Raw genomic sequence first — 18,273 nt, 5'->3', positions numbered from 1 at the left:
GTTTCCACCCCGTCATATCATCCCCTCACCCACATAGTGTGCCACTCTCTTTGAATGCACCTGCCCATCTTTTTTCACTTCCCTTTTCCTCTCCTTCACCGCTGCCCCCCACCCCCCTCTGCCCCCCCCCCCCACCGGCCATCTCCCTGCTCCGCAGCCCCCCCCCCCCCCCCCCCCAGTGGTAAGTGTGGCAGACCTGTCCTTTCGCCATCGAGTCCCTGCCTGCAAGCTCCACCAGAGAGCATTCTTCCTCCCCCACCCCCCACCCCTCGCCCCACTCCCCCATCCATACTCTGTTATCCCTCCAGATTGCTGCTTTTGTTCAATGTGACAGCTGCATTCCAATTGAAACAGCCACAGTTGTGGTCATGTGTGTGACATGTGCTTGTTTGTGTGAATATGTGTTTTCTGTAGAAGGCTTTGGCCAAAAACTAACTGTGTAATTGTCTTTTCGTTGTGCCTGTCTTCAAGTAAATGTGTCATCTTTAGTGTGAGTAGCAATCTAAACTTTTCCTAATGTTGTTAATGTTCCAGTGTGGACTTTCTATTGTAATGTTTATCAGGCAGAGCAGGTCATGAGAACCAGGAAGAAGCCAGTTGAACACTTAAATATACTAAGTAAACATACTGATTTTCTGAGTAATGAGAAATTACTGTAAAAAGGGCAGATCAATCATAAATGCGGATAAAAGATATTCAAGGTTCTCACATTACACACAACAAGTGGTCAGACTAACTAACTAATTAACTGACTAACAGATCAAGGGAAAGAATAAAAGTGACATTTCCAAAAGAAAAACTCCTTGCTGTAGCACACACGGACCATAAAAATCATGTATCATGTGAATGTATAACTGTGCAGATTACAATAAATTATCTGTTTCTTGCAAGTAAGTAAATGATTCCTGTGAAGAAGTAAAATCTAGCTCTGCTCCATATTCACTTTTAATGTTGAAGTTAGGGAGTACGAACAGCAGATTAGCATTCAGAGATGATGGCTGCAAATTTTTCATGGAAGTTATTTGAGCTATTACTATTCACTTCAGACACTTGCATAAAGCAGAACTGAGTTTACTGAATTACTGTCTTTTTTTGTATCAGAAGGATGGAGCTCCTTTATTGAAATTTCAACGATATTTGAATCGCCAAAAACAAGACAACCAATCAGAGACCGTGCTCGACATCTATTGAGCAGCCCACAGAGCATCCCAGAGTCCCCAGAGAGCATCCCAGAGTGCCCCAGAGAGCTGAAACACCAAGAAGAATCGCTTCTCGGCTTTTGACAAGATCAATGTGTAGTATTTGTGGCCCTTAAAAGGGCCGTTTATTCAGAACTGCCTTCAATGATTATATAAAGTACAATCACCCACAATGCGACAATCTTCCAAAGAAGAAGGACCACTAGCCTTCACCCATAAGTGAATGCTGGAATTTGAATTTATCTTACAACGTCTACGACAAGACAAAGACAAACTCCCGTGCGGAAAAAGGTAGGAACCCTCACTAGCAATAATAATCTCAGAAACAGGTATAGTATGGTAAGCCAAGATTTCCCGAGTTTCAAAGGATTCCAAACTGGCTCTTCCTGCATTGTTACAAGCAACGAAAGCTACAGTTGGCCATCCGTTACCCAAACTGGAAGAAGAAGAAACTTTCATTAAAGAAAAATTTAACCTCGCACCACAAAATAAAGTAGGTCCATGAATAAGAACAAATTGAGCAGTTTTACCAACTCCTCTTATTTCGTTCTTTTTACCCTTCGCAGAAGATGTCGAAGCACCAAGAGTGCCGTCCACATTGACAAGTGATTTGTAAACCAGCATTCGCCGGCGACGACGAAAACAACGTTTGAAATTTTGTATTTGTCGAGTAACTGGCCACACTGATGTAAACTTTAATATGCTGTTAGCAGACTAGTTACCTGTAGCTACAAGTTATGTGACGACGAAAACAACATTTGAAATTTTGTATTTGTCGAGTAACTGGCCACACTGATGTAAACTTTAATATGCTGTTAGCAGACTAGTTACCTGTAGCTACAAGTTAAGTGAGAAATACTTTGACTGAAGGCTTCAGCTGTCCTAACTGCACCTCCCATACCACATATTGCCCTTAACCACGATCCCCTCCCCTGCCACACTATCTGCACAGATAAGGGCCAGGTTATTTTGTGTAACCTATATAAAAAACCTGGTGTATCATTTACAGAAAGCATTATCATCACTATACTGAAGAAGAAATGAACAAACAAATGTGAACAGTATCAGATCTTGAACTTATTAACTGCTGACTAGAATACACAGATGAATAGCAACAAAAAGGGTATTAAAGTTATATACAAATGGCAGTATAAAGAAAAAAAATGTTGATTTGGAAGAAACTGAGAAAACTGACTGAAGTTGTATGCTGGTCCATTAGTTATGCCCGAGACACTCTGTAAAGGCACTAACTGCAAAAGTAAGCTATTTGGGTCTGAGTCCTTGTCCAACACAGTTTAATTTCTTGTTAGTTGTTCATTTTCTAATAAATGTTAACTCAACTAATTGTACTATTTATTTCTTTACATAATAAAACAAGTAACTTCAAATATCTATTCCTTCCCTGCTGAGTTTATTCTCTGATGATGCAATCGTACAACAAAAGACTCACGTAACAGGGGAATTTTTTTTATGTTTGTATTACTTACTGGTTCTTTTTTAATGTGTATGGCATCAGGTGGAGAACCAGCTTCTTCCTCTGAGACAAACTCCTGCACAGAAAGAACAGCAGTTACACATCAAATCAAAAGTGGAACAAAGGAAGAATGAGAAACTAAATAAATTATGTGACTACATTTGCACTACTGACAGAACAAGATATGCTTTTCACAGTAGAAGCATTGGGAATACACAGACTGCACTAACTGTTGTAATCTGCAGTGCTCTGTAAAACAACTGTATCCTGTAACAACTTTAATCTGCATACTGTGGTCAAGCTTTGGTCTTCCTCCACAATATTTATCATCCAAACTCCTCTTCATTAGCAAAGTAACTAACCTTCAAGGCATCAGGATGTGTCACTATACATATATCCCTTCTTTCAGTCAAGCTGCGCAACACATTTATTTTCTTTCAAATTACATTCAGTATTGACATTTTTCACGTCACTGTTGTCCCCAGTACATGCCCAATTCAGGGACCCCACTGCTATATACATAGTGCACAACTAGTGGGTTTAAGGGTCTGGTTCTTCACCCAATGTACTTCTCATATTGTCAGTAACTCTATTGTGCTCTAGGGCAGTCTTTAGTTCACATTTATTTATTTATACCACATTTATGAGGAATGAGGATTGCTTCACTTCTGACTTTTGGAAATAACGTTATCACAGTCCTCCTTTTTGTACATATGTGATATATATTCTTGTTACATAACACAGTGAGAACACTATATCCCAAAAAACATCATGAATATTGCAATTTTTTGACTGGATTAATTCTTTCCTCTGCTGCAATTACAGTGATGCTTCAGCAGTGATGCAGTAAAGTTGGTAAGTTACACCTAGGAAGAATAACTTTCTTTGGGTCAAAGCTTTGAGTTTATCATTCCTGTTCGATTAATGCACAAGTTGTTAATAGTGATAACACATCAGCAGTTGTAAATGTCAGTTGCAATTGAGAGTGAACAAAATATTTTCGAATTCATAGGAGAAAATTGGAGATTGAAATTTTGTGAAAAGATCTGGCTGCAATGAAAAACTCCTTTCTTATAATGACTGCAACCCCAATACACATATCATATCAGTGACATAGTAGCCCCTATTTCGCGATAATGCAAAATGAGCTGTCCTCCTTTTAACTTTATCTATCTCCTCCAGCAATACTGTCTGGTAAGGATCCTATACTTAGCAGCAGTACTCCAGAATAAGAAAGACAAGCATAGTATATGCAGTCAAGTAAATCTGTTGCATCTTCTAAGTGGTCCGCCAATAAAACACAGTTTTTGCTTTGACTCCCCCACAAAATTTTCTAAGTGATAGTTCCAATTTAAGTTGTTCACAACTTTCATCTCTAGGTATTTAGCTGAATTGACAATTTTTAAATTTGTGTGATGTATTGTGTAACCAAAGTTGAACTGGTATCAGTGAAATATGTCTATAGTTCAATGGATTACTTTTTTTTCTAGGGTGTTTGTGTGACCTATGCAGCTTTCCAGTACTTAGGTATGAATCTTTCATCAAGCAAGTGGTTGTATATGATTGCTAAATGTGGAGCTATTACATCGGTGCACTCTGAGGGGAACCTAATCACTACACAGTCAGTGCCAGAAGAATTGCCTTTATTACGTGATTTAAGTTAATTTGGTACACCAAAGGTACAAAGGGCATTCAAAAAGTTTTACACAATCGTCTCTAATTTTTTTATTTTTTGCAGGAGCAGAAAGAAATTTTTGTGAACATATTTGGAACATTTAGCTGTAAGTTGGTATATAAAAGTATTTTCTTTTATTTACAGGTAAGCCATAATGGACCGTGAAGTAGATGTCAGGTTGCGACAACGATTGGTGATGTAGTTCCTCTTCAAGACCAGCAATGACTAAGCCACATCGATTCACAGGAAGTTGCTCCCTGTTTATGGAAAGGAGACAGTGGATCACAGCAGTATCCAGCGGTGGTTACAGAGGTTTAAAGAAGGCGATTTCTCTCTATTGGACAATCCACGATGTGGTAGACCGTCGACAGCAGTCAATGATGTGACAACATGACAGCCTTCTGTAATGACTCATCTGTCATTGGGTAGTGTGGTATCACTGGTACAGTCACTAGGGTACAGAAAAATCTGTGCATGTTGGGTGACTAGATTATTGACAAGAGAAATGAAAACGATGAGGAAGAATGTTGGTTGGTTGGTTGGTTGGTTTAAAAGAGGGGGGAGAGGGGAGGGGGGGACCAAACTGCGAGGTCATTGGTCCCTTGTTCCCAGTAAAATAACTACACAAGGGTAAGAAGAAAAGAAAGGAGACATACAGTACAATAACAGAAAAAAGGAAGAACCAGAAGAATGACAGAAGGACAACCAATACTACTGTGGACAAAACAGAAAAAGAAAACTACAGGGAGAAGCAAGAAACAGGTACAAGGAGTAAAAACAAGAGAGCAGGTGACTGTGGCTGGCCAACCACGAGAAAAGGAAAAGCCAGCCACTCTGTGATACATTAAAACATCCACCCTAAAAGCATTAGAGTGCAGAACACAAGGGGATAATGGACATGTGCTAAAACTTATACAGAATGATAAAACCTACCGTCATGTATAAAATGTAAAACTAAATTAATCAATGACGCATTGTCAGCTAAAATTAATGGCAATGAGTCTGGTAACTGAAGAGTTCGTCAGAGGGCAGCAAAAGGAGGACAGCTCACCAAGATACAGGCCACTGTCAGCCGGGCGCCACACCAACATTGAGGTGGGTCATCATGGCACAAGAGGTAGTTGTGTGTCGCCCAAGCAAGGCCAATGCGGAGCCAGCAGAGAACCACAGAGTTCATGCGAGAGGCCCACATGGAGGACTGCCACACATTTTTAGTCTCCTCAATGGCACACAGTTTGTTGTTCGTGCTGAGGTTATGCCATTTCGACTCCCAAAGCCACAATGACGCATTGTCAGCTAAAATTAATGGCAATGAGTCTGGTAACTGAAGAGTTCGTCAGAGGGCAGCAAAAGGAGGACAGCTCACCAAGATACAGGCCACTGTCAGCCGGGCGCCACACCAACATTGAGGTGGGTCATCATGGCACAAGAGGTAGTTGTGTGTCGCCCAAGCAAGGCCAATGCGGAGCCAGCAGAGAACCACAGAGTTCATGCGAGAGGCCCACATGGAGGACTGCCACACATTTTTAGTCTCCTCAATGGCACACAGTTTGTTGTTCGTGCTGAGGTTATGCCATTTCGACTCCCAAAGCCACAAAACCTCGCAGTGTAGCACTGAACGCAGGTCAGTTGCAGAGAAGCCGATCTCCATAAGCTGTTTCCACTTAGCCTGTTTGGCCAGCCTGTCAGCAAGTTCATTGCCAGGGATTCCGACGTGACCTGGGGTCCAGAAAAACACCACTGAACAACCGGACTGTTCCAGGGCATAGATGGACTCCTGGACGGTTGCTACCAGTCCTAAGAATCAATATGTCTCCACTACAGTGAGTGAATCATCATTAAGGTAAAGTTCTGGTTCTGGATGAATGGTACAATGTTGACAGAAGTCCTGACTGCGCCTTGTGGATGGTTCCCTGTAGGCGCCACTCAGCAACACCAGTATTGGTGGAGCAGTATGAAATGCAGAAGTCGTCTGCAAACAGAGAAGGTGAGATGGACGGTCTTCCAGCTGTTGTTAGACCATTAAAAATAGAGAGACACTCACAGAGCCCTGCAGGACCCCATTCTCCTGGATATGGGATGAACTATGAGAAAGTACGAAGCAACAGGAAATTTTGGATAAAAATCGGGAGCGGGCCTTGGAGACCCCACTCGTATAATGTGGCACGGCTATGATGTCGCCAGGTTGTGTCATACGCTTTTCATAAATCAAAGTAGATGGCAACCATATATTGGCACCTGGAAAAGACTGTTCAAATGGCAGACTGAAGGGACACAAGATTATCTATGGTAGAACGACCCTGGCAGAAGCCGCCCTGACATGGAGCCAGTCGGCCATATGACTCCAGGACCCAACCCAACTGCCGACACACCATACGTGCCAGCAGCTTACAAAGAATGTTGGTGAGGCTGATGGGCTGATAGCTATCCACATCAAGCAGGTTTTTACCGGATTTGAGCATCGGAATGATGGTGCTCTCCCATCACTTTGATGGAAAGACTCCATCGCACCAGATCTAGTAGAAGGTGATGAGGAGATGTCCCTTGTAGTCAGATGAGAGACGTTTAGTCATCTGACTGTGGATCTGATCTGGCCCAGGAGCTGTGTCGGGGCAATGTACAAAGGCACTGAGCAACTCCCACTCTGTAAATGGGGCGTTACAGGATTCACTGTGGCGTGTAGAAAACGAGAGGACTTTCCCTTCCAGTCACCATTTGAGAGTGCGAAAGGCTGGGGGATAATTCTCCGATGCAGAGGCTCGAGCGTAGGGATCAGCAAAGTATTCGGCATTCGAGTTTGCGTCGGTACATAACACACCATTTATGTTAACACTGGGAACACCTGTTGGGGGTCTGGTACCTGAAAACACGTTTAATTTTTGCCCAGACTTGGGAAGGTGACGTATGGCACCCAATGGTTGAGATGTATCTCTCTTAACACTCCTGTTTCCGTCTTTTGATAAGTTGGCAAATGCGGGCATGGGGCCGTTTAAAGGCTATGAGGTGCTCTAGGGAAGGGTGCTGCTTATGCTGCTGTAGAGCTTGCCGACGCTCAATTGCTTCAGCGACTTCCAGCAATCACCAAGGAGGGACTGCCTTTTGCCGGGGCCCCCCCTAAAGAGTGAGGGATCCTGTTTTCTGCCACAGAAACGATTGTCGTAGTCACCTGTTCAACCATCACATTGATGTTACCATGTGGGGGAGATTCAACAGTGACAGCAGAGGTGAAAGTTTCCCAGTCCACCTAGTTTAAAGCCCATATGGGCAGGCATCCATAGGCTTGACACCGGGGCAGTGACAGGAAGATGGGGATGTGGCCACTACCACAAAGGTCGTCATGTGCTTTCCAGTGGGTATATGGGAGAAGGCCTGGGCTGCAAATTGATAAATCAATGGCCAAGTAGCTATCAAGAGCCACACTGAAATGTGTTGTGCCCCCAGTATTTAAGAGGCAGAGGTCGAACTGAGACAGTAAAGTATTGTCAAATTGCCTGCCCCAGTACCAGTACCCCACAAGGGTTATGGGTGTTAAAATCTCCCAAAAGTGGGAAGGTTTAGGAAGTTTATCAATCAGTGCTATTAAAACATTCAGGGATACTGCACCAACTGGAGGAAGATATACATTGCAGACATTTATTTCCTGTGTCGTCTATTCTGACAGCCACAGCTTCAAGAGGGGTTTGAAGGGGCACAGGTTCACTACAGACCGAGTTTAGAACATAAACGCGAACTCCACCTGACACTCGATTATAGTCACTAAGGTTTCTGTAGTATTCCTTATAGCCACGGAGGGCAGGGGTCCACATTGTCGGGAACCAGGTTTCCTGGAGGGCAATGCAAAAAGCAGGTAAGCTTAACAGTTGCCGTAGCTCAGCCAGGCAGTGGAAAAACTGACGCAATTCCACTGGAGGATGATGTCATCTTGAGACAGGGAAGGCATGTAACATTCAATGTGGCAGTCTATGCCTAAGGGTCACCTGCTGCCACCAACTTTTTGCCTGAGCAGTCTATATCCATTGTGTCTGAGGGTCCAGCGAGATATAGGTCCTCAGTGGATGCCAGAATCTCCACCTCATCTGCAGACACAGAGCTTGTAGGTAGCGGTGGTGTGGATACCACCGCAATTCTCTTGGTCTTGGGGACATTCTTTTTGGATTTCTCTTGCTGCTCCTTGGGTTTTTATGGCTAGGAGGACTTCACTGATTCAGTCTCTGGGACTGAGGATGAGCGTGAAGCCTTACGGCCAGCTGCTTTTGGGCTTTTCGGCCACTAGCGGGTGTCATCTTTCCCACTACCAGAAACCTGGGAAGGGAGTGACCCAAGGAACCCGTTCCGAGCAAGAGGAGCCGAAGAAGACTTATGCTTCATAGCCAAAGGATGTAGGTTCTCAAATTTTCTCTTATCCTCGGCGTAGGTCAGTTGGTCCAGCGTCTTATATTCCATGATTTTCCTCTTTTTCAGTAAAATCCTGCAGGCTGGTGAGCAAGGTGAATGATGCTCTCCCCAGTTGACACAGATGGGAGACGGGGCACGTGGAGTATTGGGATGTGATGGACGTACACAATCTCAACATGTGATGCTGGAAGTACAGCGGGAAGACATATGGCCAAACTTCCAGCACTTAAAACACCACATCGAGGCAGTGGAGGGATATATGGCTTGACGTCACAGCGGTACACCATTAACTTGACCTTCTCGAGTAATGTGTTACCCCCGAAGGCCAAGATGAAGGCACCGTTGGCAACCCGATCATCCCTCGGCCCCGATGGACGCACCATATGAAATGAACACCTCACCACTCTAAATTGGCGTGGAGATCATCATCAGACAAGAAAAGAAGGTTCCTGTGGAATATAATACCCTGGACCATATTTAAGCTCTTTTGGGGCGTGATGGTAACAGATACATCCTCTAACTTGTTACATGCGAGTAATGCTCATGACTGGGCAGAGGAAGCTGTTTTTATCAAGACTGACCCAGAGAGCATATTGGACAAGCCCTCCACCTCCCCAAACTTGTCCTCGAAATGCTCCACAAAAAACTGAGTCTTCATGGACATGAAAGATTCCCCATCAACTCTCGTACTGAGGCGAATAAGCTTCACTGCCATCCTTAGCCTGGCATTCCTCCCATGGTGTGGCCAGGGAGGGGAACGATTTGGGGTCATATTTCTTAGCATTGAAGTTAGACTTTGCCCGCTTAGAGACTGCTGGTGGCGGACCACCAGCAAGAGATGATGTACAACGCTTCATGGCGTGTCAACCGCCCTAATACCACCCACTCCAACCAGGGGCCCTCCCCATGGGTGCCACCTAGCCCCAGCAAGGGCCACCTGGCAGGATGACCACTGCTGGGAGTCCCGATGCCCCAGGGAGATGGACACCTACTCTGTGGCATAAATGGGGATTTAATGGCAAAGGCATCAGCAGAGTGATCCCTGTGTTGTCAGGGGGCTACAGCCAACAGGGTAATTGCGGTTCCACCACAACGGACTGGCTACCGTGCTGGATATGAGGTGCTAAGAAGTCCATGGTCATCGTCGGCACAGAAAGTGACACTGGATAGTGCATGGTGGAAAACCCCCCGGAAGGTGTCCTCACCCAAGAGATGGAGAATGAGCGGGACTGCAATACAATGACAAGAAAGTGAGCTGAAGGTGTCAAAGCATGATGGACACAATGCACCATGTAAGGTGCCCTTCCCCAATTGGCTCACTCTTCGGGAAAATTTGGAAATATGGAGGTCAAACCTGACAGGGGACCACCACATAAAGACCAAAACATGTGAGACTCCTTTTAGTTGCCTCTTACGACAAGCAGTAATAGTTTGGGCCTATTCTAAATCCCGCGCCCGCATGGGGGAGAAGAAGAATGTGTGCGAGGGTCTCGAAGACCTTTGCTGAAGAGTGGACACAGTGTTTCGATGGTGTCATTACCCAGGATGAAACATGGTTGTTTTCGTCCGAACTTGAGAGCAAAACCCAATCCATGGAGTGGTGTCATCTGGGTTCCCCTCATAAGAAGAATCCAAGACTTTCACGAACAGCAGGCTGAAAGGTGATGACCTCCTTCTGGGATCAGTGTGGTGTCATTTTCATCAACTTTTTCGAACCTGGCTCCACAATTAATGGGGACGGTTACTGTTTGTCACTGGACAAGATGCGACGTACCATCAAGACCCACAGCTTCAGGGTCAGATCATCAGACTACACCATGACAATGCCAAACCCCATACAGCCTTTATGACGCAGGAGAAAATCAGGAAAATGGGTTTGAAAATAGTTCCTCATCCTCTCTACAATTTGCACTTGGCTCTGTCTGATTTTTACCTCTTTGATCGTCTGAGGGCCCACCTGCACGGTAAAACATTTGGTAGTGAGAAAGACCTTATAGAAAGAACGTTGGGCCAGATGTGTCACAGCTGATGGGGGCTACATTGAGTAGGCTCAATGTATAGCTAAATGTTCCAAGTATGTTCACAAAAAATTTCTTTCTCCTCTTGCAAAAATTAAAAAAATTAGATAGGACTGTGCAAAACCTTTTGAATGCCCTTTGTATCTACTTCTAAGTTACTGTTGCTGGCACTATTGATGTTACCTTCCAACTGTTTAAGTCATGTAAAAATCTATGCTTCACCACATGATTTATTCTTTCAAAACACATTGGCCTTTGCCTCTGTGTGCAACAAAGTATAACAAACATCATCCAGTTGCTCACTTACCATATAAGAAGAGTTACACTACTTCCAAATTATGGAAAAAAATGGCACCACAAAGTGGGCATATAAATACTGACTGGGGGCAAGCTTGCCAAACAGAATACATATTTGCAACAAACTTGGGAATAAAAAGACGTCCAGTACCAAGTTGAAATAAAACAGTGTCGAACAGCTAATAGTTGTCAGTATCAATGATCTTTAACCAGTTTGAATCCTTCACTCTGTTGTGCCACCTGTGCCATTTTGAAACCAGGATTCGAACCCAGAAACTCACCTTTCACAGACTGTGTGCTTCCTAAATGAGCTATCTGGGTACTGCTATTCTTCTGCCAGGACTTCTACACTGCAGCTCACACTGTGCTGCAGAATGAAAGATTCACTGTGAAAAAGTGACCTGGGCTCTGGGTAAGCCATTTATCTGCAATATCATTTCTTCCAGGACTGGTACACCATCAAGGGATGCAGGTCATCATCTGTAAAGTTTTGAAAAGTACGAAAAAAGGTAGTGGCAGATGTGAAGCTGTGACAACAGGTTGAATATTGAGCCCAAATCATTTAATCACTGAAGGGTGCGTTCTGATTTAGGGTCCAAGGCCAGCACACAGTTTTAATTTGCTTCAATGTTTCAATGCTCTTGACATTCCTACACAAGTACAGTAGAATGTATCCTACCACCTGCAGGATGTAGATAACCAGAAAAGGAAGATGGAGCTGCCACAGGTGCTGTGATACAATTAACTGTAAATTAGGGAGGCGACAAAACATGAGCACAATTCCACAGGCTAAGCTGGATGTTGAGCCTGTGATAAATTCCACAATTTGGACTGCTTCATAAAGTTGCATAAATCTGTGGTAATTAGAAAGATGATGTAGTTCAATGCCCCACTTCCCTCCCCTGCCCCTTCAAAGGCAATTCATTCAATTTCACACAAGTGGCTTGGAGATTTAAGCAATTGGATCTGGTATATTGTTTTGAAAGATATGAGTGCCCCAGTAAGTGTGACAGGACCAGTAGTTTCTTATAAAGGATGTTAAAGAAAGTGTGCCATATCTTGAGAGGTGGTACTATGGGCCAAAATATGATAAAAAGTCCAGTAAACATGGGCTTTAAAATGCTTACCTGCAGAGTTTTGAGCACTTGTTTAGTAGAAGAGATGTTTCATAGCAGCAAAAATGAACATGTACTCAATAGCTCTAGAGGTTTGCATTTTAAAGCTCTTGTTTACTGGACTTTCTACCTTGTTTTGGTCCACACTACCTTGTGACAAAAGATGGAATACTTCTATTTAAACAGTCTGCATACATAAATGATCTGACAGTTACAATGAACAGCATCTGAGGCTTTTTGATGATGCTGTAGTGTAAGGGGAAGTGTTGCCAATGAGTGACTCCAGGAGGATACAGCATTACTTGGACAGAAATTCTATTTGGTGTGATGAATGGCAGGTTGCTCCAAATGTGGAAAAATGCAGCTTAATGAAGACGACAAGGAATAACAATGATGTAATATTTGAATACAGAGTTAGTGGTAGGCTGCTTACCACAGCCACATCATTTAAATGACGTCGTCGTCTTCTTCTTGTTGTCTTCTTCTTCTTCTTCTTCTTCTTCTTCTTCTTCTTCTTCAGTCCTGAGACTGGTTTGATGCAGCTCTCCATGCTACTCTACCCCGTGCAAGCTGCTTCATCTCCCAGTACGTACTGCAGCCTACATCCTTCTGAATCTGCTTAGTGTATTCATCTCTTAGTATCCCTCTATGATTTTTACCCTCCACACTGCCCTTCAACACTAAATTGGTGATCCTTTGATGCCTCAGAACATGTCCTACCAACCGATCCCTTCTGCTTGTCAAGTTGTGCCACAAGCTCCTCTTCTCCCCAATTCTATTCAATGCTTCATCATTAGTTATGTGATCTACCCATCTAATCTTCAGCATTCTTCTGTAGCGCCACATTTTGAAAGCTTCTATTCTCTTCTTGTCCAAACTATTTATCGTCCATGTTTCACTTCCATACATGGCTACACTCCACACGAATAGTTTCAGAAACGACTTCATGACATTTAAATCTATACTCGATGTTAACAACTTTCTCTTCTTCAGAAACGCTTTCCTTGCCATTGCCAGTCTACATTTTATATCCTCTCTACTTCGACCATCATCAGTTATTTTGCTCCCCAAATAGAAAAAGTCCTTTGCTACTTTAAGTGTCTCATTTCCTAATCTAATACCCTCAGCATCACCCGACTTAATTCCATTATCCTCGTTTTGCTTTTGTTGGTGTTCATCTTATATCCTCCTTTCAAGACACTGTCCTTTCCGTTCAACTGCTCTTCCAAGTCCGTTGCTGTCTCTGACAGAATTACAATGTCATCGGCGAACCTCAAAGTTTTTATTTCTTCTCCGCCTACTCCGAATTTTTCTCTTGTTTCCTTCACTGCTTGCTAAATATACAGATTGAATAACATCGGGGATAGGCTACAACCCTGTCTGACTCCGTTCCCAACCACTGCTACCCTTTCATGCCCCTCGACTCTTATAACTGCCATCTGGTTTCTGTACAAATTGTAAATAGCCTTTCGCTCCCTGTATTTTACCCCTGCCACCTTCCTTCAGAATTTGAGAGTATTCCAGTCAACATTGTCAAAAGCTTTCTCTAAGTCTACAAATGCTGGAAACGTAGGTTTGTTTTCCTTAACCTTTCTTCTAAGATAAGTCGTAGGGTCAGTATTGCCTCACGTGTTCCAACATTTCTATGGAATCCAAACTGATCTTCCCCGAGGTCGGCTTCTATCAGTTTTTCCATTCGCCTGTAAAGAATTCGTGTTAGTATATTGCAGCCGTGACTTATTAAACTGATAGTTCGGTAATTTTCACATCTGTCAACATCTGCTTTCTTTGGGATTGGAATTACTATATTCTTCTTGAAGTCTGAGAGTATTTTGCCTTTCTCATACATTTTGCTCACCAGATGGTAGAGTTTTGTCAGGACTGGCTCTCCCAAGGCTATCAGTAGTTCTAATGGAATGTTGTCTACTCCAGGGACCTTGTTTCGACTCAGGTCTTTCAGTGGTCTGTCAAACTCTTCAAGCAGTATCATATCTCCCATTTCATCTTCATCTACATCCTCTTCCATTTCCATAATATTACCCTCAAGTACATCACCCTTGTATAGACCCTCTATATACTCCTTCCACCTTTCTGCTTTCCCTTCTTTGCATAGAACTGGGTTTCCGTCTGAGCTCTTGATATTCATACAAGTGGTTCTCTCCCTGAAACTCTGTACAACCTCTGGTTTAGTCAGTTTATCCAGGTTCTATCTCCTTAAATTGTCACCTCTTTGCAGTTTCTTCAGTTTTAATCTACAGTTCATAACCAAAAGATTGTGGTCAAAGTTCACATCCGCCCTTGGAAATTTCTTACAATTTAAAACCTGGTTCCTAAATATCTGTCTTACCATTATATACTCTATCTGAAACCTATCAGTATCTCCACGTTTCTTCCATGTATACAATCTCCTTTTATGATTCTTGAACCAAGTGTTAGCTATGATTAAGTTATGCTCTGTGCAGAATTCTACCAGGTGGCTTCCTCTTTCATTTCTTACCCCCAATCCATTGAAACATCTACATGTAAAGTTGCAAAGTGATGTGAAATGGAATGAGCACATGAGTTTGGTTGTAGGGAAGGCAGTTTGGGATACCTAACATGTTGGATTAAAGAGTAGTGATACGGTGCTACACTGCCACTGAAGCAAGACATCGAAGTAATTCAGAGGTGTGTTGCTAGGTTTGTTAATGGTAGGTCCTATCAACACGAATTATGGAAATGTTCATTAACACAAATTGGAATCCTCAGTGGAGAGATGACATTCTTTCCACAACATACTATTAGTGGCCGGCTGCAGAATAGTGCTACTGTGCCCAAGATACAATTTGCATAAGGACTGCAAAGACAAGAGAAATCAGGGCTCATAGGATGCGTATAGATAGTCATTTTTCCCTCACTCCATTTTTTCTTGTAACAGGAAATTTAATGACTAGCAGCAGTAAAAGCTACTCTTCACTGCGTGGTGTAGGATGGTTTGTGAATCTTGTATACAGATGCAGAATTTGTGTGTTTCTGATTCCTAGGTAGACACTGATTTGAAACAGAGAAAAAGCAAGGCATTTTGTAAACAGTAACACATCACTTTCCGTTTATCGCATCATGAACGGGAGCCTACAAGGATGTGGAATGATACGAGCTACAGATTAACAAGCAGAACACAGCCACTGTAGGCTATTTCAGTACAGCACACAAACTACTGAATATGACAAGTACTGATCTAATTAGGAGGGTGTTGTCATGAAGTTTTAATTATACCCTCTAAAAATAAAATTAAATACTACTTTCTTCGTTTACAGGTACACATTTGCAATGCTGGTACACATTCAAACCCCGTGCTTAGTACTGTAATCCACAGCTATGGGAATTAAAACAGAATGACACACCCCTTCTCCACTTCAACACATTTTGTTTTAGCTCTGTGGTAGAAGGTTTAGAATATGTACCATGATTGCAAACACACACCTGCAAAACAAATAAGAAAAAAAAATTTTGTAACTTTTTTTTTTCAAAATAATAAATAAAACTTTATGATTACTCCTTGTACATTACTAATTATAGGAATTAAATCTGGACTACTATAAAACAAGGCATCACTTACATCTTCCTCCACATTTAGTGGGTCACGTGCATCATTATCTTCAGGAGTTTCCAATTTCTGCAAAAGTTAATGTGAGTTATATTCATTTAGCTTCATCCATAACACACTATACACACAGACTTAGCAAACATCATGGGATAGTGGGCCACAGATGGCACAGGTATGTTCCATGCGTAACACACCCCTGTGCCAGATGCAGTTCAATACAAGACCTTCTGAGAAGTGCCTCTGAAAGAGTAACCTGTAATGTCATCAGGAGCTGACGCTGTTCAAATGGTGTATGGTTGTTGGAGCCCATCACATGGGAATTTCAATTTCCACAGTGGTGCACGAATTTGGCTTCACACATTATATTGTGTCGACAGTAAATAGTGAATGGTTGAATGAGGGTGTCACAGTTCACAACAGACAAACTACCAGTTGTGCAACCATTCTCAATGACCGTGACTGGTGATGCACGAGACAGATTGTCTAGAAACAGGAGGGCAACAGTGCAACAAATCATGGTTCAATTCAACACAGGATGACGCGTCTTCCAGTGGACAATCCACAGGAACATGGGTTCCATGGGGTGTGGGAGCCAGCATCGCACACAAGTGCCACTGTTAACCTGATGTCATCGGGCACTACAGCTTGCATTTGTCGACAGTCACGACAGATGGACTTCATGGACCCCACTTGCCAAAAATATATGTTCCAAGGCGACGGTGTCTCTTGTGGTTTGGGGTGCATTTCCCTGGTACGGAGTGGGCCCTCTAGGTTTTCCTGAATGAACTTTGAATGGCCCGGGAAATGTTGATCTGCTTGGGGACCATCTACACCCATTTTTGGCCTTCCAATACCCTGACAGTCCTACCACATCACTCTGATGTAACCTGGGAATGGTTCCACAAACATGCAGGGCAATTCAAAGACTGAGATGGCCACCCCGGAGTCCAGATTTGAACTCGAATCTGGGATGTCAAGGAATGCAGGTTCTGTGTTATGGATACTGCACCCATGAACAGACCACAATTGGTTGCCACCCTGCAAATGATTTGGTGTCAGCTGCTTCCAGAAGAGTACCAGGGACTTGTAGACTCACTTTCATGGCTTGTCACTGCAGCCTGCAGGACCAGACGTGGCCCCACGTGATATTATGTGCCTGTCCCATGACAATTGCTAAGTCAGTGTACATACATGCAGCAAATAATTTAAGTGCTTCTGCAAGAGAATAATTTCTAATCATAGTATTTTTTCCAAAAATGGCAAAGTAAACGCAACTACAATGAACGTATTTCCTATCAGTTTGGAGGTTATAGGAGCCCCTTGTGGCTTTCCCAAGAATATCTGTTACAAGTTTTATCTCGGGCTCATGATGAACACCTGAAGTGTTGTGTTACGACTATCAACTGTTGATACATAAGCGTTCATGAACAGTGTCGTCAATGTGGATTTGAAGAAAAGGAGTTGACACTTCAACTGCCTAGCCTGGGTGTAGCTGATTGAGGTTCAACCATTTTTGAACTGCTCTATCCATTAATAAAAATTCCTGTGGTTCACACAACTTTCACCATACTGTAAAATCATTCAAGAACACATTTTAACTAGGTTCTTCACCTCTGGAATGGGGGCGGGGGATGACGATGATGATGATGATGATGATGATGATGATAACAATAATAATAGTAACTGAACATTGTCAAACTAATTTAAAACTTCAAGGAGACATGCCATCATTAAATGTAATACAGAGCTTACAAACAGGACAATTTTTATCCATCAACTGTTTTCAGCTAATCCCAGCAATGACAATCTACAGTCATGTAAAAACAGTACTCCCCCTATAAACTGTTTCATTTCTACATCAACTCATCTCTTTAATTATTGAAGGTTTCTTGAACTACAACTGCTTCAGAGAAATAAACCTAATTATTTTTTAACGGGAGCAGTGCACTATTAGCAACTACCTATCACAGACATCTCCATAATCCCTAGTACCTCATCTACATTCCACAGCTTTTACAAGATTTCATCATAATGTAATTTCATTTTTGTTAACTACGAAGTAACACCTTTGCATCAGTTAAGATTATCACAGCCCGATGGTGGTGACCGAGGAAGTCACTGAAAGCCCAAGTTATTACTGAAACCTTATTCAGCAAAGATACATCACGATCAGCAGCAGCAATTCAGCATCAAGTGCTGGAGAAAGGCCTGCTCTAAACTTTCCCTTACTTTATGCTCTTCGTTTTATACACATTCATGTGACTCCCATACGCTTTCTAATGTCATCAACCCACTTTTCAATAATACATCCTTTCCTTATCTCTTGGAACCCTACAACGAACTTCCCTTGTCTGCCTCCTACCATCCATGCACCTGTCTCACTCATCACCACCATGTGTGTATTCTTTACCATCATCATAATTTTGTTTTCCTCTCCAGTCTGCTATCTGATCAATTTGTTTGTTTTCGAGTCTCTTCTAACAATTCTCATCATGTATTTCTCATCTGCCCTCA

The 18,273-nt window shown here is 42.8% G+C and overlaps 1 protein-coding gene across 3 annotated transcripts in view; it reads right to left on the bottom strand.

The window, feature by feature from the left end:
- The window catches only part of LOC124717278 (zinc finger protein 226-like), a 324,457-nt gene that overhangs the window by 261,801 nt on the left and 44,383 nt on the right, over positions 1-18,273 (bottom strand). For all 3 annotated transcript variants that reach the window (XR_007005729.1, XM_047244092.1, XM_047244093.1), the window contains exons 4-5: positions 15,772-15,828; positions 2,687-2,749 (exon numbers count right to left, since the gene is read on the bottom strand). Coding sequence is in view for 2 of the 3 variants with exons in the window: in XM_047244092.1 (XP_047100048.1) it covers positions 2,687-2,749; positions 15,772-15,828 (120 nt within the window). In the remaining variant the exon portion in view is untranslated. The remainder of the gene's footprint in view (positions 1-2,686; positions 2,750-15,771; positions 15,829-18,273) is intronic.

The sequence above is a fragment of the Schistocerca piceifrons genome, chromosome 9 (assembly GCF_021461385.2).
Source record: "Schistocerca piceifrons isolate TAMUIC-IGC-003096 chromosome 9, iqSchPice1.1, whole genome shotgun sequence".
Taxonomy (NCBI): Eukaryota; Metazoa; Arthropoda; class Insecta; order Orthoptera; family Acrididae; genus Schistocerca; species Schistocerca piceifrons.
This window is presented reverse-complemented; position numbering and strand designations above follow the sequence as displayed.